General features: G+C 39.1%; 1 protein-coding gene across 12 annotated transcripts in view; it reads right to left on the bottom strand.

Annotated features, from left to right (window-relative positions):
* The window catches only part of trpm3 (transient receptor potential cation channel, subfamily M, member 3), a 149,098-nt gene that overhangs the window by 11,464 nt on the left and 111,437 nt on the right, over positions 1–26,197 (bottom strand). For 4 of the 12 annotated variants that reach the window (XM_077600296.1, XM_077600294.1, XM_077600289.1 and 1 more), the window contains 11 exons: positions 25,936–26,070; positions 24,975–25,025; positions 20,679–20,819; positions 18,779–18,808; positions 16,041–16,333; positions 13,007–13,235; positions 8,532–8,735; positions 6,170–6,310; positions 4,262–4,390; positions 3,501–3,752; positions 1,069–1,243 (listed from right to left, as the gene is read on the bottom strand). In XM_077600296.1, the coding sequence (XP_077456422.1) occupies positions 1,069–1,243; positions 3,501–3,752; positions 4,262–4,390; positions 6,170–6,310; positions 8,532–8,735; positions 13,007–13,235; positions 16,041–16,333; positions 18,779–18,808; positions 20,679–20,819; positions 24,975–25,025; positions 25,936–26,070 (1,780 nt within the window). The remainder of the gene's footprint in view (positions 1–1,068; positions 1,244–3,500; positions 3,753–4,261; positions 4,391–6,169; positions 6,311–8,531; positions 8,736–13,006; positions 13,236–16,040; positions 16,334–18,778; positions 18,809–20,678; positions 20,820–24,974; positions 25,026–25,935; positions 26,071–26,197) is intronic. The other 8 variants (XM_077600298.1, XM_077600291.1, XM_077600300.1 and 5 more) reach the window with 4 other exon arrangements.

The raw sequence follows: 26,197 nt of genomic DNA on the forward strand, positions 1-26,197 counted from the left end.
TTTGGACCCAGATGTTGCCTTACATCGAGGGTTCAAGCCCAGGTTCGGACCTTCCTGTGTGGAGTTGGCACGTTCTCCCTGGGTTTCTTGGGGTACTCCGGTTTCCTCCCACATCCCCAAAACATGCATGGTGGCTGGTTGCACACTCTAAATTTCCCCTAGGTATTTATTCCAACTGTTCTACGGTATTCAATATTACCCCCAAAACCAATTTTGTATGAAGATTGGACACTCTAAATTGCCCCTAGGTATGAGTGGGAGGTTGAATGGTTGTTGGTCTCCTTGTACCTTGCGATTGGCTCCCAACTAATTCAGGTTGTCCCCCGCCTGGTGCTTGTAGTTGGCTGGGATGGGCTCCAGCACCCTCCGCTAACCCTGTGAGGATACGCGGTATGCAGAACGAAGGTTCAATTGTTGATTGTCTTTTCCAAATTGTAATCCTGCGCCCTCATGTTATTGCTATTCATCACTAGCTAGGCCCTTGTCTTGTTTACGTTTTCTCGCTGCAACATCTTGTTTTCATTCTTTAACATGTCTTGATGTTGAATTGATTGTTTTGTTTACATTTCTATGTTCCACTCAGTATTTAGATCCCGTTGACCTGCTTTCACAGGCATTTTTGTTATCTCCTTTTTTGGATTGTCTGCTTTGGGATTCACCCTTGCTTCAGAATTCAGAAACTATAATGAAAAGTCTCTTATCCTCTTTTGGTTTTTAATTGAAAATATTTTGTGTACTTAAAAAAAAAAATCTAAACATGCGCAAATAAGAGTTTATTTTCATTTTTGTAAATTCCAAAATAAAAAAATAAGAGAGAATTTACTCTTAAGACACAGTATCAAAACAAATAATCGACTACCAAATAGTTGCTGATTATATGATAAAAGAGCTGCTGATTAGTTAGTGGCAGCCCTAGAAACACCAAATGATTCTTTTCCATTGTGTAGTCAAACGGTAAATTTCAACGATTAGAAGTCTGGTTTCAAATTCTGCTGTGAGAGGAAAAAACAAAAAACAAAAACACTTGCATTTCTCGCCAGAGTCAAGAACTGTTGAATGTGAACTTACGGTCAATCTGATCGGCAAACACCTCTCCGTATATCATCCAGTAAGGCATGAAGAAGATGTTCCGTGCCAGCATCCAGGAGGGATCTTCATTGGGGTTAAGGATAGCCTGCCGTGCCACCCCAAAGCTCATGAGCACCACCAACATGATGATCACAAAGTACATCATGTCGATCATCTGACAGAAGGGGTGGAGAGGAAGGTTAAAGGAAGAAGGTGGCTCAATACACAAAAATGGAATTTAACCATGGTTACCCACATTGGACTGCTATTATTTTGAACACTACTTTATGTGGCCAACATGATCAAAAATGTAATTTCACAAATGTGGAGGACTGGTATAATTCATCACTGGCAATTTCAATTTACCTCTTTTACTGACTACACAATTTTTCTAACTACCACAACATATAGTACTGGGTGCACTGCTAAGATAATGAACTTTTGAAGCGATGTCCACTGCGTGACAACTGGCCATGAAAGGGTTTAATTCATTGCCTGACATTGACAAAGATAACCCCCCCCAAAAAAAAAACATTGATTCCTGTGCACAATAAAGAGCTAAATAAATCAGGTATGCTCAAGTACTCGATTACTGTATTGTTCAGCGCTTATGCTCGTTGATGGATACGAACTATGTTATCACATTCCTGCCAATTGAATTCCACAAAGTCTCCAAAATGACCTGACATGTTCTTTTTTGTGTTGTGTGTTTTTTTAAAAGTTTCCCACAAACCATCTTGCTTGTCAAAGTCATAACAACTAATTACAACAATTACCTGACTAAATGATTCCATCCCCACTCTATTGCTGAGTGATCGCAAAGAGAGCTTGTTTACATCACCACATAATCACCACAAAAAAATCACAGGGTCGTTCCACAATTAGAGGACATCAGTTTTCTGATTCCCTGCTACATACTTGACAAAAAAATAGCTAACAAATGGCCAGAGGCCTGATTAATTCATTTTACATACAGTGGGGCAAATAAGTATTTAGTCAACCACCAATTGTGGAAGTTATTATCATGGCGGCGTGCACGGATGCAGCGGCTCTATGCTCTTATATCCATCAGGACTCTAAACTTGCGCTAACACGACACACAATCCCTTCTGTGTAATAACTTCGGGGTGAGGTAATATGAAAAGATCCGCTCGGGGGGGTTATGCGATGTATCCATAACGGCAGAATGCAAAATTACGAGTCCAAAATTATCACTTATTTGGGTCTTTTGCCGAGAAAACACACCTTATGGAGAAGCACTACCAATTTCGTCATACGCAATTTCTGGGTATGATGACAATTAGGCTTTTGTTTTTGTTTGTTGAGTCAATGATGATGACAAAGCCTATGTCCGATTATTATTATTATCCTACTTGAAAAGATTAGAGAGGCCTGTAATTGTCAACATGGTCCCAGCTCTCTGTAGGTCATTCACTAAGGTCCCCCCCGTGTGGTTCTGGGATTTTTGCTCACCAAGATTATCAGTGGTGTTGTATGTCTTCCATTTTCTAATAATTGCTCCCACAGTTGATTTCTTTACACCAAGCGTTGTACCTATTGCAGATTCAGTCTTCCCAGCCTGGTGCAGGTCTACAATTTTGTCTCTGGTGTCCTTTGACAGCCCTTTGGTCTTGCCCATAGTGGACGTTGGAGTGTGAGAGACTGAGGTTGTGGACAGGTTTCTTTTATACAGATAATGAGTTAAAACAGATGCTATTAATACAGGTTGTTAGAAGTTAGACCTCTTTGACAGCCAGAAATCTTGCTTGTTTGTAGGTGACCAAATACTTATTTTCCACTCTAATTTGGAAATACATTTTTTAAAAATAAAACAATGTGATTTTCTCTTTTTTTTACTCCACATTCTGTCTCTCATGGTTGAGGTTTACCCATGTTGACAATTACCGGCCTCTCTAATATTTTCAAGTAGGATAGCTTGCACAATTGGTGGTTGACTAAATACTTATTTGCCCCACTGTATGAATTGCATGATTTATTTGGGCGGCATGGTGGGAAAAGTGGTTAGCACATCTGCCTCACAGTTTTGATACTGAGGGTTAAATTCCTGGTGGCTTCTGACCTTCCTGTGTGAAGTTTACTAGTTCTCCTCGTGCTTCTGTTGGTTTTATCCGGGAACTCAAGTTTCCTCCCACATCCCTAAAACATGCATGGTAGGTGTGTTGAACACCATAAATTGCACCTAGGTATGAATGTGAGCATGATTAGCTGTCTGTCGTCTTAAGCCCTGTGATTGGCTGGCAACCAATCCCCCGCCTACTGCCCATAGTTGGCTGGGATAGGCTCCAGCACCCCCACCACCTTTGAAAGGATAAACAGAACGGAAATTGAATGAATAAAGGATCTTGCAGCCCATACAAACAAGTCATTTAGTAACGGCGAGCACGGACGATGACGTTCCAGCTACATCTCACCATCTTGCCAATCATCATCACATAGGGACCCAGGTACTTGTTGACACCAAAGATGTCGAGCAGCCGGATGTACCAGTAGATGATGTTGACGCAATAGATGACCCGTCCATAGCTCATGAGCGGGGGCTCCTGGAGACGCAGAACCATGCCGACAGAAAATATGAGGATGGCCATGAGGTCTGTGATGTTCCAATACTCCTGAAGCCACACCTTGACCTTCTGTAACAACTTCCCTGGCTCTGACATAAGGATCTAGAAGAGGGTTGGAGAACAATTAGATCTGGGAGGGGAGACCGCAGGGGCATGAGGGAGAAAAAAAAGAGCAGGTGAATACTATAAAGGACTACATATTGTTTTGACCTGTCAGAAAAATGCATTAGAAAACAACTGCCAGTAGAGGACAGTATGAGATCACTGACAGAATTGAGCAGCTGTTCAGCAAAAATAGATGCGACAAAACCATGAGTAGTTTTCATACATTTACAACACAAACATGTCACAACTGAAGACAGTCTCATTTGAAAAGGCTGGTATTGAATAATAATGTGTAGGTGCCATTGACGGCGACAAATGTCCATTCCTAGCGAATGAACCCCGCCCAGGCACATGCAGTTAAAAGAGATTAAACGTCTCTCGCTGTCAATGGCAATAAATAGTTCATTTCTGTCCTCAAAAGCAGTCTGACATTTCAGCCGGAATTAAGCATTAAGTAAAGTCACCGGTGTAGCATGTTTTATGTAAATGTGCACGTAAAGGAGTACCTCTCTCATCTTCTCAATGCCATTTGTGAAGACGTAAGCGATGACGATCCACTCTTGAGTGGAAGGCCACAGGTCCATCTTGACCAAAACAATGTAGTTGAACAACATGAGGTAGCCCACATATGCCATCTGTAAAGAAGAGGAAACAATTTAAAAAAAATGCTTAAAATAAAAAACATCCGGAGTATACTTGGAGAAAAACCACAGGGGGGCGTGAAGAATCTGCAAACTTCACACTGGAAGGTCGGACCACTCAATCTCAGAACTATGAGGCGGACGTACTAATCATTCTCTTACAACCCACCAGGCAGCCTTAATTTTTAATTTTTTAACCTATTTATCAAAAAAATACGATATTCCTTCTATGTATTTTGTTTAGTTCTATAAAAAAGAGAAAAAAAGAGAATATATAATGTGATATTTGCGGCATATTTGAGGCAGCCCGTTGGACAAGTGGTTACTGCGTCTGCCTCACAATTCTGAGATCGAAGGTTTGATCCCAGGTATGATCATAATCCATCTCCACGTGCCCAGCGATTGTCTGAACACCAATTAAGGCTTTCCACTGCCTTACTGCCCGTTATTAACTTGGATTGGCTCCAGCACCCCACGCAGCGAGAATGAATGAAAATGAATTAATATTTTCTGATTTCTGGTGTACTTAAAGAAAACCAATGGTTATCTTTGCAATTAATCAAAATGAGATATTTGCAAACAGTTCCTTTTTCTTTGGATAAAAATGAAATTTCATTGTTCATTCCACATTTGCAGCTAAAATGCAAAGCCCAGATAAATATAACCAGTAATAATGCATGACTTACATATGGTGTCTCATGAAACACATCGGCGTTTAGTTAGCTACCAAAATTATCAGTTGTGGCACCCCATTTAGTACACTATCATGTAAAAAAAGTTATGATTTGAGGGAGTTGACTCCAGTGACAGTTGCCAATTGAAATGACCACTTACTAAATGAGAGACAAGATGACTCACAATAGAGGTCTGATGTCCAGACACCTCACTGCTACAACTATACACTTGGCCTGGAAATATCCATTACATGTCTCCTGTGGTCGTGCCTATTAACATCTGACATCAACTAACTGATTTGATTCCAACGGCACTTGGATTGCGGCTCATCGCCATGCTGATCACAGGGAATGATATTTAAATCAGAAGTCAGGCTTGGTGAGGAAGCAAAAAAGCAAGACCATGTTGTAATTACAGTAAGGTCTACTTTAAATTCATTGCTCGCTGTCACTGTCGGACAATAAGTTAAAGGTGCTTATTGCTGTTTATGGAAAAAAAGATCGATCAGTAAAAATTGAGATCAGCTTTTCAAAAATGAGTAATTGGCCAAGGCGGCCCGGTGGAGCGAGTGGTTAGTGCGTCGGCCTCACAGCTCTAGGGTCCTGGGTTAATCCAGGTAACATCCACTTTTTGTGGAGTTTTCATGTTCTTCCTGGACCTGCGTGGGTTTTCTCTGGGTACTCCGGTTTCCTCCCACATTCCAAAGACATGCATGGTAGGCTGATTGGACACTCTAAATTGCCCCTTGGTATGAGTGTGGGCGTGAATGGTTGTTTGTTCAGGGTGTCCCGTGCCTCTGGCCCTGAGTCAGCTGGGTTAGGCTCCAGCACCCCCCGCGAGCCTAATGAGGATAAAGCGGTTCAGAAAATGAGATGAGTAATTGGCCAGAAATTTTTGATCAGTCTATAGTCAAAGGTTTTGAGACTCCTTGTCATTCAAAAGAAAAGACCCCAAACTTCTGACCACTGGTGTAGTGCAAGTCCTTGCAAAGATTCAGACCCGAACCTAATCAGTATGAAGCAGATGTCCTGTCACCTCCTCTAAACTTTGTGAGCATTGAGTCAAATGAATTACATTGTTTCCAAACCACCAACTGACCGTATGAAACCAGAACTTGACGATAGGAGCGTTGTAAAACTCGTAGATCTTGCGTCCCATGGGGATGAGGCGGTGGCGGTTCTGAACTTCCTCTACATCCTTCTTCCTGGACGTCTCCGTGGCTACTTTCCCCAGCATGGCCTGAGGGCAATTGCCGATGCGAGAATGGAGTGATGGGAGGAAAATGCCATCCCAAGAAGGCGGCCAGGATGGGGAGTGGTAAAAACAAGACAGAAGCAACACACAAAAAGGTTACTTTCGAGGCAAGTGCATAATTTCCTCATTCATCATGTCATATCCAAAAGAAGCAAGCACAGGCAATGTTGTCATTCCAAAATGTGAAATGTGTGTTTGAGGTGAATGGGAGTGAGTTTACACACCATGGCACAAGGGGACACACTCATGGATTGTGTCTCAGACAACAAGACAGGCCAGAGAAGACGAGAAGAAGACGGAAAAAAAACTGAATAAGGAAGAGATCGACTTTCCATCTGGGACACAATTGCTAAATCCATGAGCGACAGTTCTAGCCCCCATTTCATGGGTCATGTGTTTAATGAAAAAGCGGTACCAGGCCTCTCAGGGAATTTCACAAATCATAAGTTATACAAATATATCAGCTGTATGAAATATTTGGATTGTATAGAGTATAATGCTCAGTTGGAAAAACTTTGAGAAAAGCTTTGCAAAGAGGCGACTTAATCGACAATTAATTGATCATCATTTTAATCAACATCTTGTCATGTCTGTGTCTTGCTCTCATTTTTCGTACTTTTTTTCAGCACCTAGGGGAAGGCGCCTGTCACAATATTAGGCATATGATTTCATGCTCCTGAGTCTGTGTTGGAAACTGCTTGCTGTCACAACACACCTACGTATCACTTAGACACATTGCCTACCTTAAAAATGGCTAAAACCTCTTCTTTGATTCTCTTAGTAGTAACTACTCTTTCATTTGATTTATTTTTATACTTTTTGTCTTTACTTTTTCTAATTAACTTAGAATATTTAAAGATATTTAAATAAGAAAAACAGCTGCATACTCACTCTTCCCATTTCTAATAAAAAAAATTAGAAACTACAAATGCCCTCAGATTTCAGAGGTTTTTATTTGTAAATACTTTATCTTGTATTTTAAACAGTTTTTTTTTTTAAATCTGTATGTACATAATACATTTTGTTATTATATTGGATTGGATTGGATTGGATAACTTGTTCCCTTTTTAAATTACTCTTATTTTTATATTTATAATTATCTCCATTTGCTCATAAAAACCAAGCTTCTACTCTGCATTGAAAAATAAAACTGAGCACCTTTGCAATGCAAATATTTTATACAGCCTTTCTATGATATATAATACACACATTATTTCTCATTAACTCGTTCGCTGCCCTTGCTAATAAGTATTTGGCGGTGCATTTGTACAGTCAGAAGCTGGCACAAACCTCCGAATGTAACACATCCACAAGAATTCCAGTACTTTTTGTAAAAATAAACAGTTATGAAAAAACACTAATCATTATATAAAAAAGACTCATAGACAGCCCAAAACTGCCGCTTCTATTACGGAGTCACATTGTCTGTTTCTTTGTGCCTGCTTTCTGGCTGCGCTCGGTGCAGATGAGAAATAGTTGGGGGGTGGTGCTGAGAGGTATTCAACTTCAATGCAATCAGTTAAATGGACAATATAAGACCCAGCTTGTGAATACCAAATCAATTGTCTGCTCTTGATTTTAGTGTACAGACTGGATCCTGATATATTTCCTGAACTGATTAGATTGAACTGGGAAAAAAGTGCTGCCTGCCATCCAAGTCGATATATGCGCACAAGAGCAACTCCACGGCAGTGAAAAGGTGCTTGCTCAGACTCTGGATGATTTAAAAGATGTGCAGCAACAGGAAGGCACAGTTACATAAATGCAAATCCCCAGCAGCCCACATGCGGAGTGGTCCGCAGCAGCAAGCCATCACCAGGAGAGCGTGAGAGGCAGCCGTCAGCTGGCATTGTACTGTACCTCACAATTCGGAGAGGGGGAAGGAAAAAGCAAGGGGGGGAGGTTTGGGAGAGAGAACAAGAGGGGCTACGGGGAGAAAAGGAGATCGATGGAAGTAGAAACATTCACGAGGAAAACCCACAAGAGACGCTACAACTCCACCACCAGGTTTTGGCTAAGACAACGAGAAACAGGAATGTTGGTCGTGTTGTGTGTATTTGTTGATTTTGATGCTGCAAGGAGGGTGAGGCTTAAAACGAATGATCATTTGGGGCAGAATGAAAGTCTGCTAGATTTGGACCTGACTAGTGAATGTGTAAATATGTGCACAGGTTCTGAGATGCAGGGCTGAGGTGGGTTCTCTCACCACGGAGTTGTACTGCGCCTCACAGTAAGATCTTACTGTGAACTCCATGTCTTCCTCCTCCTTCTCCTTGACAGGCTTCTCAGGTTCCTCCTCCTCCTTCTCTTGTAAGTATGCCTCCTGGTCCTGGGGCATGTACGACATTTCGTCCTTGTTCTTGAACTCCAGGCTCAGGATGGACGGCGGCAGGAGCAGCCCCAAGATCACCTGTGGGGAGGCGAGGGTGCTTATAGTGATAGATGAGATAGAAATGACCCCTTTTATGAGTGAGAAGTGGTGCGGAGGTTATTGCGGTGAGACGCGGCTCAAGACCATCATTGATCATCTGTGAATGTGACGCGTAATGGGATTTCAATGATCGTGAACGTGACCGTGGATGCCGACAAAGTTGTCGTGGTAGAAATCCCACTCGCCTGAAGTATGGTAATAGATTCCTGCTACAATTACTTGTGCCTAATAAGAAATACCAAGGACAAATTATACTTAAGATGACAATTTTTCACAGGTGATTAGTCATATTACGCTCCATATCATTAGCTTCTTAACCGATTCTTTCCTGTTTTTGCTATTCCTCTACTATATTCGAGTGTCAAACTCATTTTTGTCCGAGTTCACGTTGCAGTTATGGCTTTTCGTTATTACTTTGAACTCGTTTATTGTAAATGGATGATCAAGAATTGTTACTGCTTACCGAAAATACAATATATTTAAAGAGAGTTGTTTTTTAAATGACAAGCCAACAAAAACTTATTCAATAATGATTTAATTTATTTAAAAAATGGGATTTATAACAATAAAATACTACTTGCAATATGTCAATGTTTATAACTCTTCATAGGGAACTGTGACGATTTTTTCTTAATGTAAAAAAATCCTTAAACATGTTTTTTGTTTAATACAGCCCACAATATTAATGTCATACATAAGAGAGGCCTACATGCCCTAATATGTGATATTTAACATTTTTCAATGCCACTTATTATTATTAGTATAAATTATTAATCATTTTTATATTTTTTACATGCATATATTCGGTTCAGTATGTCTGCATGTTTGTGTTATATACAATATAAGTCAAGAGCGAAGAAAGGGATTATTATCAAACTGCAGAATATGTTTTTATTAAGGTATGAAACGGAAGTTGTGATTATATTTCAGAGTTATGAGATCAAATGTTAAAGGTCACAGAGGAGAGAAAATGAATTTTGCAATAACTTCATTACATTTTATCTTATTTAACTATCTGCTCTCATCAACATGTTGAAAAAAGAAATGTAATTAAATGAAAATTAATGAAAACGGCCTCACAGTTCTGGGGTTCAGTGTTCGATACCAGGTGGATCTTCACTGTGTGGAGTTTGCATATTCTTCCCAGGCTTGCGTGGGTTTTCTCCAGATACTCCAGTTTCTTCCCACATCCCAAAAACATGCATGTGGGGTGGTTGAACACTAAATTGCCCTTACGTATGAGTGTGAGCGTGAATGGTTGTCCATCTCCTTGTGCCCTGGGATTGGGTGGGTGTCCCCCGCCTGGTGCCCGAAATTAGCTGGGATAGGCTCCAGCACCCCACCCAACCCTTGTGAGGATAAGCAGTTCAGAAAATGAATGAATGAATAATGAAAACAGTACATAATACAGTCTTGTGATGGCTCCTGATAAAACTAACACAAAACTATGTGACGAGTCCGATCTAGTCCTCGGGCCTTGAGTTTGAACACCTGTTTGCTGGTAAATGGTAATAATCTCATTACACTACTTATAGCTTGTTATTTTGTCACCATTCCCTTTGTTCCATCTTTGTCTGACCCTTTTAGCTCTCTCCTGTCCAGCTGCATCTTCTTAATAAACATCATAATATAAATTACCACAAAGGGAGTATAACAAACTCCTCTGTGGCACATTAAAATTGACTTCCATCATTTCAATGAATTCAGATGGGAATATCATAACTGTGTGCACAGAAATATTTTTTTGTGTCTGTACATCTTTGTGTGTGTGTGTGTGTGTTTGTGAAGAGAAAACATGTTTTGTGCAAGAAGACGCAACTGTATTTTGGGTAAAAGTCTAGTTTCCGAATTTACTTGTGTGTACATTTAGAAATTGGCATTAGTTAGAAAATATAGTAATTAAAAAAGGGTGAGTCCTTGCAGAAAACATATTTATGTGCACAAAGAGCACAGAGGTGCACTCAAAACATGCTTATGTGTTCCATATTTCTCATTTTGAGCATGTAAAACAAGAGAAGATGGATTACAGTTGCCAGAAGCCGCTCTTGTAATCGCTTTCGAAGTAATTATTAGGGGGTTTTAATGCACTGAACACTCATTTAAATTTATATTCAGGTTTAAGGGGTCATTTGTAAGTATGAGAAACCATTCTGTGTCTTAATGGCAATGTGTTGCCAGCAGCAACTTGCAGTAGTATAAAGGCATAACACCCACTGCTTGTTACAATATATCACTTCAGACCCATTGAATGCGATAGACGTCCAATCCATTTGGATTGGGAAGGAGGCCAGCCATGAAAGAATCACTGCCAGTCCATCCATCCATCCATCCATCCCAGTCCATCTTTTCCTGTGTCTGTATTCTTACCCTCTTGCTACCGTGACAATGAAATGTTGAGCGTGTGGGCTGCAACTGTTGTCATGACTTACGAGAATCAAAAGATGTCACACATTTGTTAGACTTGAACGTGTGTTGAAATCGATATTGTTAAGTCAGTGACTCGGTCATGATGAGTTGCAGTGTCGGGAATGGATGCCTGCAATCTATATAACCTTTCTGAGATGTGCACCCACATTACTTTGACAATATTTGGACTGTGTTATTTGCACCGTGTCATCATACCCTCAGGGCAAACCATCTTGTTTGTTCAACTTGTGGCGTGCTGGTTGTCTTTCTGCTTCCATGAGCCTCAGAATTACACTCAAAGGTCAAGGAATACCCCTGTTATGGGAAACTAACCCAAAAAAGGGTGTCCCCCCTCCCCCACACACACTTCTCCCTGACTGCACCCTCAGCAACCCAGAAGAAAACAGCCCTAAATTAAAGCACTTATCTAATTTGCCTTCATCTTGTTCCACGGGACATGAGAAAGTCAAATTTAGCTGAAAAAAAAACAACCTCGACTCTTCATTTTACACATCTGAACAAAAAAATTTGAGGGAAAAGAACATTGTTTCATCTAAGAGACAATAATTAAGTAGGCAATGACAGTGAAAAATGGTATAAAGGTTTCAAGGATTTCCAGTAATAAGGTCAGTTCTTCTGTTCTCTAGCTTCAGAGAAGGATCAGGAGGCTTAAAGTGACAACAGAATGGCAGATGGCTTATTACTTGGTTTCTGAGTAGACTCATTCTCCTAAGTGATGAGTTAGACCCATTGACTTCCATTGACTGATATCGATATCCAATACATTTGAATTGAAAGGGACTGGAAGCAAACATTCACATTTTTAAGTGCAACCGGTCATGTTGTTTTTTTCCCAAAAGTCATGGGTCAACATTTTGAGTCATCATTCTTGGGTGACAACATCAGCCCGCCCATCAAGTCGCTACTCAGATTGTGGTTGTCTTTGTGGACACTATCTTTGGAGTCCTATTCCTCCGTCATTTGTAAACCAATTGTCTTGAAACTTGGGAGCGATGTAGAACGGGCCAGTATGTATCTAGCATTGAAGCTTGAATTTATTGCAGAATTCCAGTTAGGAGTTAACCAGCAGAGGGCAGCTTTCTGTAGATTGGGAATTTTCCAGTAAAGGCTGTGCAACACACATGGACCTATGCTGTCTTTAGTTTACAAATTAGCCAGTAGAGGGCATACAAAAAGAGCCTTCAGTTTAAAGAGTGCATTGACTTAGGGCACATGTGTCAAACCGATTCCGCAGAGTGCCGCAGTGGGTCCTGGTCTTTGTTCCAACCAATCCAGTGCCGACATTTTAACCAATCGGGTGTCTTCTAAAATAAGTAGCACCTGACTTTAATTAACTGATTACACTTGCGAAAGGTATCCTCTTGTTGAGTTGGAATGAAAACCTGCACCCACTGCGGCCCTTTGAGGACCGGTTTGACACCCCTGACTTAGGTAGTCAATTTTTTTTCCAAGGGATCACTGGTTTAAAATTTATATAAGCATCATCAACGGTGGAAGTCAAAATTTTTCTAAATGTTATTGAGTTATTTTTTTTCTCTAAAGGTCATTCAGTCAAAACTTTTCAAAATGGAAGTCAAAAATACTTTATAAAAGTCATTCAGTCAATGTTTTTCAAATTTACCATAGTTATGGAGTATTAAGTAAAATAATTTCTAAATAACATCAGATAAAAGATATTCTAAGTGTCAGCAATCTTGGAGGTTCTAAATCTCATTAGGTCATTTTTTCCTAAGCATCATTAAGTCAAAATTTGGCATCAAAGGCATTGAAAAATGAAATTCCAAAATGTTAACCAAAACCAAAAATAATAAATGCTATGTTACCTTAAGTCCCGAATTCTTGCGCATGCGCAGGCGTCCCATCCACATGTCTGTCAGCAGCATCTGACTGCAGGTGTGCGCGATGAAATCCCGATGTTTGCCCGCTACCGCCAGCTGCAGGCAGGTGGCGTTACTCCAGTTCTTCAGCTCGTATGTCAGGAGCTTCATGGCCATCTGCTCATCCTGTTTATAGGACTGGTCCAGAAGTTCCACTGCCAGCTGGCCAAACTCCCTAGAAAATAATATGCGGGACATTAACACACACGAAAATACATGAACAGAGATTGTAGTGTGCCTTGCCGCAACATGTAAGGATACCATGAAATTGATCCAGACATCACAGACCATCTGGTGCTTATTCAAAATTAGATTTGCATATAAACAGAAGCAGTCATGAGAGAATACTTTAATGCTGAAACACACAGATAGACATTGAGCTTATTATGTTATGCCATTTAGCTTCATGAAGCTGTTACACAAACAGAAATATTTCTCAGTGTGTTGTCATGGAATTCCGCAATGTTCAAAACATTTGTAAAAAAAATCCTAATAATATGCCTATCAACGAGGAGGACAGACATAAAAATGTATATATATATATATATATATATATATATATATATATATATATATATATATATATATATATATATATATATATATATATATATATATATGTGTGTATAGCAGCCCTATTTCCCCCCCCAGCATCTGAATTTTTTTTTTTGGCAGCGAGTGGTCATGTAACATGTTAGCCTATCATTCATTATCTTACATACTTTTTTGGTAAAAAATAAAATTCTAAATTAGAAAAAAAGGGAGTGAAAATTAAATTCAAACAAACAAATCAATACACAAATACACTTTGGTTGTGCTCTCCCCCAAAACAGTCTAAAGTTGATTCTAGAAAAAAAAGAAAAACACAATTTATAATTAAGGTTTGTTCATTCATTTTCTGGAAAGCTTATCCTCACAGGGGTCACGGGGGGTGCTGGAGGCTATCCCAGCTGATTTCGGGCACGAGGAGGCTGGGGAGTCAGGGTTTTCCTGATATGGTGGCCGGCCAATCGCAGGTCACCAGGAAACAGAAAACCATTCATGCTCGCACTCATACCTAGGGGCAATTTTAAGTACAGTAATACCTTGAGATACGAGCTTAATGCGTTCCTAGGACCGAACTCATATGGCAATTTACTCGCATCTCAAATCAATTTTTCCCATTGAAAATACTGAAATACAAATTAATTTGTTCCCACCCTCTGAAAAAACACCCAAAACAGGATATAAAAATAGAAAAACGTCTTTTTATTTGTTCTAATTCACCACCTACTCACAATGTAACAAATACCTATGTATAGACGTCATCAATGTTCCCACTAAGCTGCGTGCGTGCGCAAGTGTGCACTACTCTCGTCTTCTCTGCGCACAGCAAATCATATGGAGCGCACAAAATAAAATCCCCATTGTTTTTTAATTTTTTTTAGCTGTGAGGACGACGCGCAAACCACTCATCCGCTGGGCCACCCATTCATAGATATTAATCATTACATTTTATTATTACTAAATCATTTATATGTAGTAGACATGCTTCTGGTTATGGCAGGTGTGATACTGGTGTGCCCATAGCGAGCAATGATGTTGCTCACACCGGTACTCGGTGAGCTCAGGGAGGTTGTCTTTCTGCCCAGACAAACAAAAAATTAGAGGGAACATTGGACGTCATAATCTTCAATACTAAAATGTGACATTATTCAGTAAGGACAGACGTAGCGTGGAGTGTGCGGAGGAGGAAGAGCAAAAAAGACAAGAGAGAGACTTGACGGAATCGCGCTCGTAACATAACATTAACTTTAAATTCAACTTAAATGAATTTAGATTACTACACACTTAAAAATATGTTTTAATCTTACGTTACACAAAATTTCAAGTTTTTACCTTCCTGTGCGATTTTTCCGAGGCAAAGATGTTAATGTATTCCACCGTGGCTTTCAAGTCGTATCTTCCGGTTTCTCCATGCCTCAGAACTCAGAGTATCCCAGTTCATTTTTTTTAAATTATTAACAAGCCACGACTCACTTTTTCAGATGCATCCTTTGCTCTGAAGTCCATGTAGATTTCACTGGCTTTTTCAAAGATTATTGACTCGGTCATGCTATTTCCAGTAAAAAAATGCAGCCTGTACGGCCCGGTCCTCGTAGATATCTTTACGCGAGGGCAATGCGACGAGAAAGATAGAGCGATGCTGTTCTCACAAGCAGCCTCTCGCATACTCAGCCACTTGGACGGCCACATTGGAAATCATCTGTTATGCTCATATCTCAAATTTTCCTCGTATCTCAAGGCAAAAAATTGCTCTGAATTTTCCTCGTATCTAAAATTTCTGGTATGTTGGGACATACGTATGTCAAGGTATTAGGTATTCAACCATCCTACCCTAAATGTTTTTGGTATGGTCGAGGAAACTGGAGTATACAGACAAAACCCATGCAAGGCCACAGAGAACATGCAAACTCGACACAGGAGGACCAACCTGGGATCGAACCCAGGACCCCAGAACTGTGAGGCTGACACGCTAACCACTCCAACGTCGGGCCACTAAAAATAAGCCTTTTTAAAACTTCCCTTTTTTACCAAAAATTAACAAACATTTTGAATTGGGAAAAACTGAATATTTGCTGTAATGTTATTGTTATCAAAGCTACTTAATTAAAAATAAAATAAAATTGTACATATTTAATTTGAATAAAAATGAAAAAAAGAAAAACAAAGAACATTTTTGGGGGGATTTTAAAAATAAATACAAGAATATTTGCTAGTAACTCTTTGCTTGCCATTGACGGTGCTAGAAATCAAAAAGCCTTGAGCAATATGCACGCCTCTAGGTGAATAATAACCAAAACATACGTATCTTTAAATAATGATGCGTGTTACTAAGTATTTCTGTGTATCTCACTTCTACTGTTTGGGGACTGAAAGAGCCAGAATGGAGTTATTTTTCTAGCATGGAAAACACACCATGGTGTTTACGGCCACCCACCTGGAGTTGTGGTTGAGCTCCTGTGAGATGTCATCCACCATATCGTTCTCAGAAGCCTCGTGCGCCATTGCCTTACACAGTTTGCACGCCACCAAAGCTTTGGCCATGGCCTCTTCACCGTGCTGCCAGAAGAAGAGCGCCATCTTCTGCCGCTTCATCAGCACGGCCCAGACCATCAGCTCGTGGAAGGGAAATGGGAAGTGGTTGATTTCCGGGTCGTCCAAATCTATGTCCACCTCTTCCTCTCTCTTGCGTGTGGTTTTCTGACGGCCTCTGCGGATCGGTATGTCATCCTGTGGTCCAGAACATGTAATAAGGGGAAGGAAAAGATAGATGGCTATGTAAATTCTCCCTGCAAGCCATAATTGTGGGTGATGAAGCTCATAAATATTATATGGCAGCCCTAAACCATTCTCAACGCAGTATGTTAACGGCTACAAATGAATGAAATTGACATGATATTGTAAATCCATATGCGATTTCTTTTGTTGACTGGACCTCAGGTAATTAACTACCATTGATGACAATGACGGTTTGAATAGTTAAGGGGCTGACAAAAGATAATTCAATTGACGCCAACCCCTCCTAATTCAAATGGATTGATTTTAATGCTATCAATGGTGGCTCGTGAGTTACGTATCACTTCTGAAAGAATATTCTCTCATTTCAAATTTGATTCCTCTTCTTACTTGTTAGCCGTGTATTCCCCTCGAGAGATTGGCACCGCTAGTAAACACAGCAGCAGGTCATCACAAAGCTATTGATTTCAAGTCATATCATTGGAGCACTTGATGGTCAATTTAAAAAATCTAATGGCTAGCCGCTCTAGATATTTTACATTCATTGAAACATAACCACACCAAAGAATATGCGGTAGTAGAATGCTCCATTGTCACAGATAAAACTGTTTCAATCAGCCTGAAATAAGTATAAATTTGACATTTTGTGTTGAAAATTGATTACGACAAAGCTGACGATAATGCGAAGGAAGGCAAAATGATACTGTCAAGAAGACACACACAAATTGGTAAAGGGCATGCATGTTTTTCTTGAAACACAATTGACAGAAAACTGCAGCTTCTACACATTTGGGGACCACACAATAGATTTGTCTTTACTCTGCCAGTTCTGTGCATCTATGAGTTCAGACTAAGGTTTTCTCACAAGGATTCTGCAGAAAATTGTACAAAAATGGAAGACCCTTTCATTCAAGCTAATATTTTGTAAACGTTCCAGTACGGTTGTCAAAATACTTATTGATGGCAACGATACACTCTATAAATATTGAACTAGTTGACAAATTGTAATTTTAAAAAATCGACATTTTAGTGATGGCATATAAATACTAGTAGTAGGAGGAAAGGGCTTTTTAGGAAAGTTTGGTGAACCTGCAATTGAAGAGTCAGAGGTTTGCGTTATATTAAAGCATTGTATGTATTTTACTTCAAGAAATTGGTGAAAAGGCCCCTCGCCTTGGAACTCATTTTTTTTTTTTTACCGCAGTTTGTTGGGGATGCTATTGCTATTAAAAAACGTACACACACAAAGTAAGTCAAATTTTGCTATTTCCAATTTAGTTTCACATGCAGGTACAAAAATAAATCTGAGTTCATCTGTTTTCCACCTTTCTATTAAAGATAACGCAATAATTATGAAAAACAAATGAAAGGTGATAACATTTTGGGGTGATGAGGTCTAAGGTTAAACGGGTCATAAGAGGATTTTTATAATAAACGCTGAAAAAATAAAGGGAATATAATTAAACATTCATGATGTTTTTCCCCCATATTACAGAATATGTTTATAATATGAAATAGAGGAGATTACATTTTTGGATTAAAGAGGTTAAAGAAGTAACTCAAGAACGAATTCATGAATTTCTATATCAAACAAGCAGGATATATTTAAAATAAGGAGTCAAAAGTCAATAAAGTCAGAAAAGCAATTTTTATCAATAACTCAAGAATGAATTAGGTGATTTTTATGATACTTGCAAGATGTTTGTAATATAATACTTTGGTGCAAGCAAGCCAGTGTGTAACAAGGGATGTACCCAATTACAGGGAAATAGGGAGGCCAGGAATGATTCAGATAACTCAAAAGGTTTAATTTAAAAAAACAAAGTGCAAACAAAGGCAGGGAATCCAAAAAATACCAAGGTAAATCAAAAGATTCATAGTCTAACAGACCAGGGCAAGGCTTGGACACACCTAACAATGACATGACATTGACAAGGACGTAAAAAATGAACAAACAGAGAGGAATTAAATACAAAGACATGGGTTAACGAGACATTGAGAAAAGATCGCTGACACATAGGCAGCAGATCTGGCTGAGACATCTTGGGGGAGGCGGCAACAGGTGAAAGCAGTCTAAAAGAAGACAAACCTAACAGTGCAAACACTACAATTTAAGATGATGCTTTGAATTTGGGGAAGAGGGAAGACTGCTCTTTCTGAATGCTTCTCTATTTTTTTTTTTTTTAAATGTCGGTCACATTCCATTTTGTATGAGATCCTACTTAAATTCTTGTGAGAAGATGCTCTTAAGAGGTGTATCATATTTGGGACTCACATATTTACACTGTTCAGAGACGTGGAAGAGTGATGACTTAAAAAAAAGACACTGATTGACTCAGAGACAAAAGCACATAACCAGCACAGACTACTAGCACATCATTTGGAAGAACAATTTGGAGGACGAGCAGTGAAGAAAATGACCATGATGGAAACACTCACCTCCATCCCCAGCAGTTTCAAGGCTTTGGGCTAAAAAAGCAACAAGAACATGAACAGACTGAACAGAACCTTTTGGGATGTATTTCATGGAGTAATCTGTTGCTGCTAAAAACACTATTATGTACTACTGTAAGTGTACAGCTGGAACCTCCACACATGTATTAAAGCAAAATGCATGGGTGGATTTAGTACACTACTGTGTATGTGTAATAGAAAAAAAACAAGGCCATGTTTGCATTATGCATTCATGAGCTAGCATCCCAGTTGGTAAAAATAGGCATGCTTTCCTTGGGGGATTTTGATATCTGCATCTATTTAAAGGCTTTGTTCTTTGTTAACATGTATTTATGTGTGTGTATGTGAGCGTGTGATGTGTGAGATTGAGCTACTCTGAAAAAAAAGATCAAATAAGAACAGATTCCCTCTCGTTTCCCACTAGTATGTCTCCATCTTCTTCCATTAAGATGCTTTAATTGCTTCTATCGCAGACATGCAAACAGAGATATGACAACATACACATGTAAAAGGAGTGCCATCAAGCAGATCGGTGGTAATTGAGACCCTCCAAATTCATTTTAATTGTTTTCTGTTTTGTTTTTGCTTTTTTTTAATGAAAGATGTGAAATCAAATGAATGCATTTGTTGTCACAGTGTGTACGACCAGCAATGTTCTTGTCACGCAGTGAGATGAATGGTACTGGTTGTAATGAAAATTGTTATCATTGTGGGTTTAATGATACAATGCAGTTAAGTTACCAGTATGTGATATTTTGGTGATTCCTAGCATAGCATCATAATAGTAGCTCAAATATGGAATAGATGGACCACTCACTGGCCACAATTTGCAATTTACACTCCTCTGATTTAAATGTTATAATATCGTCTGTTGCTTAGTTTCATGTTACAAAGCAAATGTGCGTAAATGTTTTGTTTTCCTCTATGCATTAAACAATTGGATTTTGCTTGGCTGCCACAATTTCAGTTAATAAAAATGATGAATATCCTGTTTCTGTTTACAATCTGGAAAAAGGGCAATATATTATATTTATATAATAATGTACTACATCTTAAAAGCATAAAATGATTCAAATTAACTGCCTGCCATTGACTGCTGCTAAACCCTCCCAGTACAAAGGGTTTCGATGTCTATTCCTGCCAATGGGAGCCGGTAAGTGCGATGATTAAAAGTATTAAATGAAAAAAATGGCATTACAGAAAACTCCCAATTTAGTTGACAAACATCTTTTTTTTTATGCCAATGAAAAGTTAAAAACGTGTCTTGGCTGAATGTAACATATTGAGACGATTGCTAGATTTTACAAGACAAGACGAACATGTGACATATGTTTCTGTCATATATTCACAATTCGTGACAAGTTTCTGTCATATATTCAAAATTCGTGACATATATCCTTATTGTATGTGTATTTAGAAAACGTTTTGAGTATTCGTCGATTCAAAGTAGACTAAGACTAACAAGTATTTTTTTTTCTAAATGACTAATATGAGGGAAATTAAAGGGGGTGTTGAGAGCACACTGCTGCTATCATAATCTTACATGAGAGATATCAGAATTTACATGAAACATGTAAAAATGCGATCATTAATATGTAAAAATGCAAAAAGGCATTTGCACACTAATACCCAAATGTGACAATTATCTATAAATGTGATCATGAACATGTACTAAAAGCATGAACACTTATTCAGTTGAAACAAATATCATGTTTGAATGTGACAATGGACAAATCTTGAAATTTGTATGTGATAGTTGTCATTTTAATTGCTTTGATTGTCATAAGAGTTTCTAGATGCTGATTATTTTTTGTCTGGTGCAACAGCAAGCTGCGACCTTGGAAAAACAATGAGTGTTAAAAGAGCACACAAAAAATATGCTCACCCGTTTGGGCCCAAAAAGGTTGTGGTACAGAGTTCGGAATCTTTTCCTAGTGTAGTTACAACGGTAAGCCCCGCCCATAAGGTATTCAATGACCAATCCAATGTCAATGAGGCTGATGCGGTAGTCTGGTGGCAGGTTTCCCTAGAAAAGAACAAAACATTAAAATTTGCTGACTACACGTTACAACGGCAATTAAAATACACACTGCAATAACAAAAACAACAACAAATCCACATCAAACTGAGGTGGCTATAAAAGAAAACGGGATTATTGGATTCACCTTGAAGTAGAGCCAACTGAACCCTGGATATTCTCGCTTGGAAAGAACACACAGCGTCAGTGAGTAAAACGCACAATAAGTACGAGCAGGAGAAATGAAAAACACAGAACACCACGGACAAGATCTCTCTTCCAGCCCTTGGCATTTTTTCTCAAGTGCTAAAAACATTGACAAGATTTCAACAGGTATGGCCCTAAACACAAATTCCAAAGCCATGAATAAGTTTCAGTGGGTGCAGAATAACCTTAATGTGCATGTGTATTTTGGAGCGCTATTATGAAAAATGAAGAAACATGGATCATGTACTTTTAGGGATTTCATTCGAAGAAATAGACAGCCTGGAAGAGAATGGTTGAATGACAGACGACTAACAAGCAACTATGAAAAAGACTTATATGTACCCTGTTTCTCAGGGATGGAGTAGTATACATACAGTAATCCCTCGATTATCGCGTCTTCACTTATCGCGAATTCACTGTGATTTTTTCCGCTATTAATATATATTTTTTAAGTTCAGAAAAATGTGAAAATCCACACTGAAACTCGTAAGCGGACACCACTCTTGCTACTAGGAATTAGCACTGAAAAAAAATAGTTATAATAAGGGTGACCCTACTTTGCGATTTTTCAATTATCGCGGCCATGTCAGGTCTACATTACCCGCGATATTCGAGGGATTACTGAACCAAAAAAGATAGATTTAATAAAAAACAAAAACAATTTAAGGACTTGTAATCATTTAATCTTGATTAATTTTATTCTAAACCTCTCATGGTCCATAAAACTTAAAAAAAAAAAAAATCCCAGTGAATGAACGAATGGAAACAGACAATATAAATAGTAAAACTGTAATTAACCCATTTCAGTGCATTGTTTTCAGGAAAGTAATTTTGATGATTTTCTTCTAAATAGATGAAATCTGTTTGAAACTAAGTACTGAAAACAAATGAGTTCTGAATCTGAGTTATAGGCAGCAACTCTTTTGATAAGATTTCTGAAGTTTTTTTCTTAGGTGGGTTTAAAAATACCAGATGGTGTCTGGTTGCTGATGGATCTTAATATTCGTGTCGTCACTGCTTTCTGGCCTGACCCTACCGCCATATAGGTCAGTCAGTTTTCCATTTAAGCAAGAACCTATACAGCAATGCTTTTAACATGTGCATTTCCTGGATCCCACTAAACCAGCAGTCACCAACCTTTTTCTGACCGCGGACCGGTAAAACTTTCTATTTTCTCGCGGACCGGCTAATGGAAATGGCGACAACTTAAGACAAAACTTTGTTGGGTTGGGGTCGGTTCACAAATGACGTGCACGACGGCAAAAAAAAAAAAAGTCCCAAGCATAATAGCAATTATTTATTGTTATCATAACAACTTTTCTCATTTCAAGTAGGAGGGCGATATTGAAAATCTCAATATTTATTACGCTGATGGACCGGCACCAGGTGGCTCACGGACCGGTACCGGTCCACGGACCGGTGGTCGGTGAACACTGCACGAAACAAGATGCTGACTAGGGGTGTGTATTGCTACATATCTGGCAATACGATTCATATCACAATTCACAGCTCACAATTTGATTCGATCCTGGTTAATCCCGATATTGAACGATTAATATATTAATATATTTGTATATAACTATGGAAAAATGTATATTAGTTTCCTACCAGCCAATAAGCCACGTTTTAGACAGTAAACAGCCATAACTAGACCATGTAAACATATTCAGAAGCCCGACTATGCTCAAATTCAGTTTTTTTTTTTAAACCTGATGAACTCAACTGCCTTAAGTATTTCTGATAGCGATGGTTGATGAGACACTAAGAGGGGCCCGGCACCTTGGCTATCATGCACCAATGCATGGCAATACGGTGTCACTATCACCTGGTGGTGGCAACTGATGGATCTTAATATTCTTGCAATTGTTAAATGGCTTATACACTGTTCTTTAAAATGACTAAGACCTTTATATTACTTTTAGTATACTCCAAATGTCCGGCTGATATTTTTTAAACTAAAGTTAAATGTGAATAAACTAAAAACCAGAGTAAAGCTATTATAGTGTGATGTTGCCTCAGTACGTGTATTGAAGACACTTGATTTGATTTTGAATTTGTATCACATTTTTTATTGAGGAAAATAAGAATCTCTAATGGTTTGGGCTTCAGGTGTTACAATTTCTCCTACTTTGGGGGAAAAACTCGCAAGGCGTGGAAGGGACAGAGAGCTACGTAAGACAAATGTGACTTTTTACATGCAGAAAAAAAATAGCAAATTTGAAATAGATTTAAATTCTGATTGGTCTAACAGAAGATGGCAGGAAATTGACTTTTCTCAAAGTTGTACATGCATTGAGGCGAGAGTTCGCTCAGTGAGATCTGCGCCGATGCATAAAGGACTCTCCACTCCTATCCTTCTCTTGTGGCACTCTGCATATGTCCTCAGCTACCCTCAGTTTTTAGATCCTGTCGAGCTGCTGTCAAAAACCCTTTTTGTTACTTCCTTTTTGTGGTTGCGTGTTTCCGACTTCATTAGATTTTGTAACGCGCTCCCTTTATTTGAGTTGTTTGATCTGGATTTCAACCATACCTCTGAGGACTACAACAACGTTTTTTTTTCATCTTGTTCAATCTTTTATAATTATTTGAAATGAAAATGTTTAAATCGCACCCGTGTATAAATATTGTAGAAAATGTAAGTTCGTCTATGGATCCATAGTATATTTTGTTGATATTTCATATCGGGTGACAAAACCAACAAACTTATTTTCCCCGACAAAATGTGGAAGCAAGGTTAAAAGCTACCATGAATAGTCATCGTTCATTTATTCCTGAGGAAAAGTTCAGTTCTGCTTGAGCAGCTGCTGCAAACAAAGCCAATTTGTGTTTTGCACTGCGCTCTTTCAACAATAATTCATTCATTTTCCAAACCGCTTTATCTTCACAGGGATTGCAAGGGGTGCTGGAGCTTATCCCAGCTGACTCCAGGCCAGAGGCGGGGGACACCCTGCATTGGTGGCCAGCCAATCGCAGAGCACGAGGAGACTGACAAACATTCATGCTCACACTCATACCTAGGGGCAATTTAGAGTGTCCAATCACCCTAACATGCATGTTTTTAGAATGTGGGAGGAAACCGGAGACATTGAGAACAAGTGGGTGACAGATAGGCAGTAGATCAAAAGTTAAAATGGAAAAGGAATTGACTGTAGCATACAACATATTCTAAAATTTGTAGCAGAACATCCTGCACCTGATGAACCCATCTGGGTAAGCTGTTTGTGACCATTTAAAGCCCAAATCAGGATTGCAACTGCAATCAGTAGCACTTGTATTAATGAACACCTTGACACTAAACCTACTGATGGTGACCCTTCCAGTAATTCTCACCTGAAGGGGTGATTGGCAAGAGGACATGAGGACTGAACGCAAAGATTACAATGTTGTTGTGATATGTTCCAATCAAGTTGTAAGCAACCAAAAAAATCTGCAAATCTTGTCGATTGAGCTCGCAACAAGTCAAGAGAGCCATTTCATGATCTTCACGATGAAATTCACATGTTTGCGATGCAACAATATTTTACATATATGGCCATTGGGCAAATTCACCTGCACACATTACAGATAAAAAACACAAACACATCGCAGTTTATTCCTTCTCAGCCAGCAGTTCCACAGCTGTTTTCTCAAATTTAAAATCTGTGAATAGAAGACTGTTTAATGCGTGTGGTGTTTGTTTGCAATGGTGCCGTGCCCCTTGGAGAAAGAACCGAGTAAATAGTGAATGAGTAAATGGAAATCGACAAAGGGACGATCATCATGCACAGCTCTACATAGCTACTGCAGCCTGCAGCACCAGCTGAAAAAGAAACAGCCAGCCTCTATTTGCGGTTCGGAGCAACTAGAACTAGCCACACAAACATTACAATGCAAATGATACTAGAGAAGCTACATGTGGTTCTTTATTACACACACATTCCAGCCAACATACCCAAATGGTGCAAGTGATGCTCATACCTTTTTGACGTCCCGGACCAGGTGGTAAAGCGTGTTGGACGGGCCGTGTCTCTGCAATCAGAAAGAAGGAAATGTAATACAGTCATACCTCTACTTGTGAATGCCTCTAGGTCCGAAATTTTCAGGTTACGAATTTTTTATATGCAAATGAGTGACTCGAGATACGGAAAAGATCCAAGTTACGAAATCCCCCCAAAAGTAAATGCATTTTCTTATTCGTTATTTTATTTTGAAAATATTGTCACGGATACATTGATTCTCACTTGAGAACATCGCTACCCTCTACTGGACTCTCATTTCATCGCTGTCATTCTATTTCATATAATGACAATAAAACCATTCAATTCAATTCAATTGTCTGTCTCACAACAACCACCATCCATGTTTCAAGAAGCTCTCTTACATTTGGACTGGTCCACCTCAGCTAAATGCTCCCCTTATTAATGATTGCAATTCCCCTTATTAAGTCATTAAAAACCATACAAATGCGCACACGGCGCATATTTTCACACACATAGGGCACACATACAGGTCTAAAATGTATTACAAAGTGGACGGCTTTCGGCCCTGGTAGAACGGGCTCTTGCCGCCATTTGGCGGACAAACACGGGTATTACGTCTCCCAGTATATGGGCCGCCAAGGGAACTATTTCATATTTCCATATGCTTTATTTATTTTAAGACATTAATGAATCAGTTCATTATAATTTTCTCTCATTTTTGTGTTTCCTCACATCTTTCATACAAAATTGGGACACTTTGACCAATTTTAATGGGTTCAGTTGGTAGTTGTGTGAGGACAGTAGAATGAATGAGAGAATTTACATATAAAGTACACCTCTACTTATGAAATTTTCAAGTTACGAAAAAAGTTCTGGAACCAAATAATTTTTCAAAGTAGTGGTATGACTGTACACTGGGTTCTGCAAAGTAATTGGGTAGGACTCAAAAGTCTTCTTACTGTGTTGTATAGCTCCTCCAGTCTGGACAAGGTGAGGAAACGATGCATACTGACTCCATTTTCAATCAGCAACTTAACAAAGTCCACTCGGTCGAGAACTAAGGCATCCAACATGGCTTGCTCCAGGGAACCCACCTGTGTGAGGGGATGCATACTGATGTTAGCAGAGCTGCCAAATGAAGCAGTTTCATTACCACTAACTCTGTATAGGAGAAAACACCACTGCACCACATTACTGTTGCAAAATATTTGGTTAAAAAAG

This window comes from Stigmatopora argus, chromosome 5 (assembly GCF_051989625.1).
Source record: "Stigmatopora argus isolate UIUO_Sarg chromosome 5, RoL_Sarg_1.0, whole genome shotgun sequence".
NCBI lineage: Eukaryota > Metazoa > Chordata > Actinopteri > Syngnathiformes > Syngnathidae > Stigmatopora > Stigmatopora argus.